Source organism: Saprolegnia diclina, assembly GCF_000281045.1.
Source record: "Saprolegnia diclina VS20 unplaced genomic scaffold supercont1.23, whole genome shotgun sequence".
Taxonomy (NCBI): Eukaryota; Oomycota; class Saprolegniomycetes; order Saprolegniales; family Saprolegniaceae; genus Saprolegnia; species Saprolegnia diclina.
In genome coordinates this window covers 202,618-203,205 of record NW_008246090.1, presented here as the reverse complement: position 1 = coordinate 203,205, position 588 = coordinate 202,618, and the positions used below count along the sequence as shown (strand labels likewise).

At 63.4% G+C, this 588-nt stretch overlaps 1 protein-coding gene across 1 annotated transcript; it reads right to left on the bottom strand.

The window, feature by feature from the left end:
• On the bottom strand, positions 1-531 carry SDRG_07829 (hypothetical protein; the record flags this gene model as incomplete). The annotated part of the gene is made up of 1 exon (XM_008613685.1): positions 1-531. A coding segment is annotated over one exon (529 nt), but the record flags the coding sequence as incomplete, so codon positions are not given.
• Between the last annotated feature and the right edge of the window lie 57 nt (positions 532-588).

Here is a 588-nt window from a genome sequence, read left to right as displayed (position 1 = left end):
TCGTTCAAGAAGACGCGCAAGCCGGTGCAGGGGGCACACGAGCACTCGAGAAAGCACGTCCAGTTGGCCATCTCGGCGTGGACCGTCGTGAGCGCGGTGCCTGCGATCGCACGACCGACACCAAGAGCGCCATGAGTGGACAGTGCCCGAGCCAGCTGGGTGACGCTCGAGAGGTGGTGGAAGGTTGCGGGACTCGTCACCAAGAAGCTCTGCACGAAGGAGGCAAACGTGTGCGCCGCGCCGCTTGCAACCACCAACACCGCAACGTCGTTCAGCAGGTGCTGCTTCACGTCGTCGATGTCGCCGTACGTCGCCGTCGCGTAGCGAGGCAAGAGGTCGCGGGCGTTTGGCCACGCGGCTGCCGTCTCTTCAAACTTACAACCGAGGACAGGGATCTCCACGATGCAGTAGTTAGCGACCGTGAGCAGCATGTCAGCCACCACGTCTACCTCCCGAAGAGGGCCCCATGTGCCGAGGAGCGTCGCGAGGACCGGGACGGTGCAGACACCGAGGCGCGTCCAGAGCTTGGACGATTCGAGCCCAAGAAGACCCACGACATCAAGGACGTGCAGAAAAGAGGCCGCCACA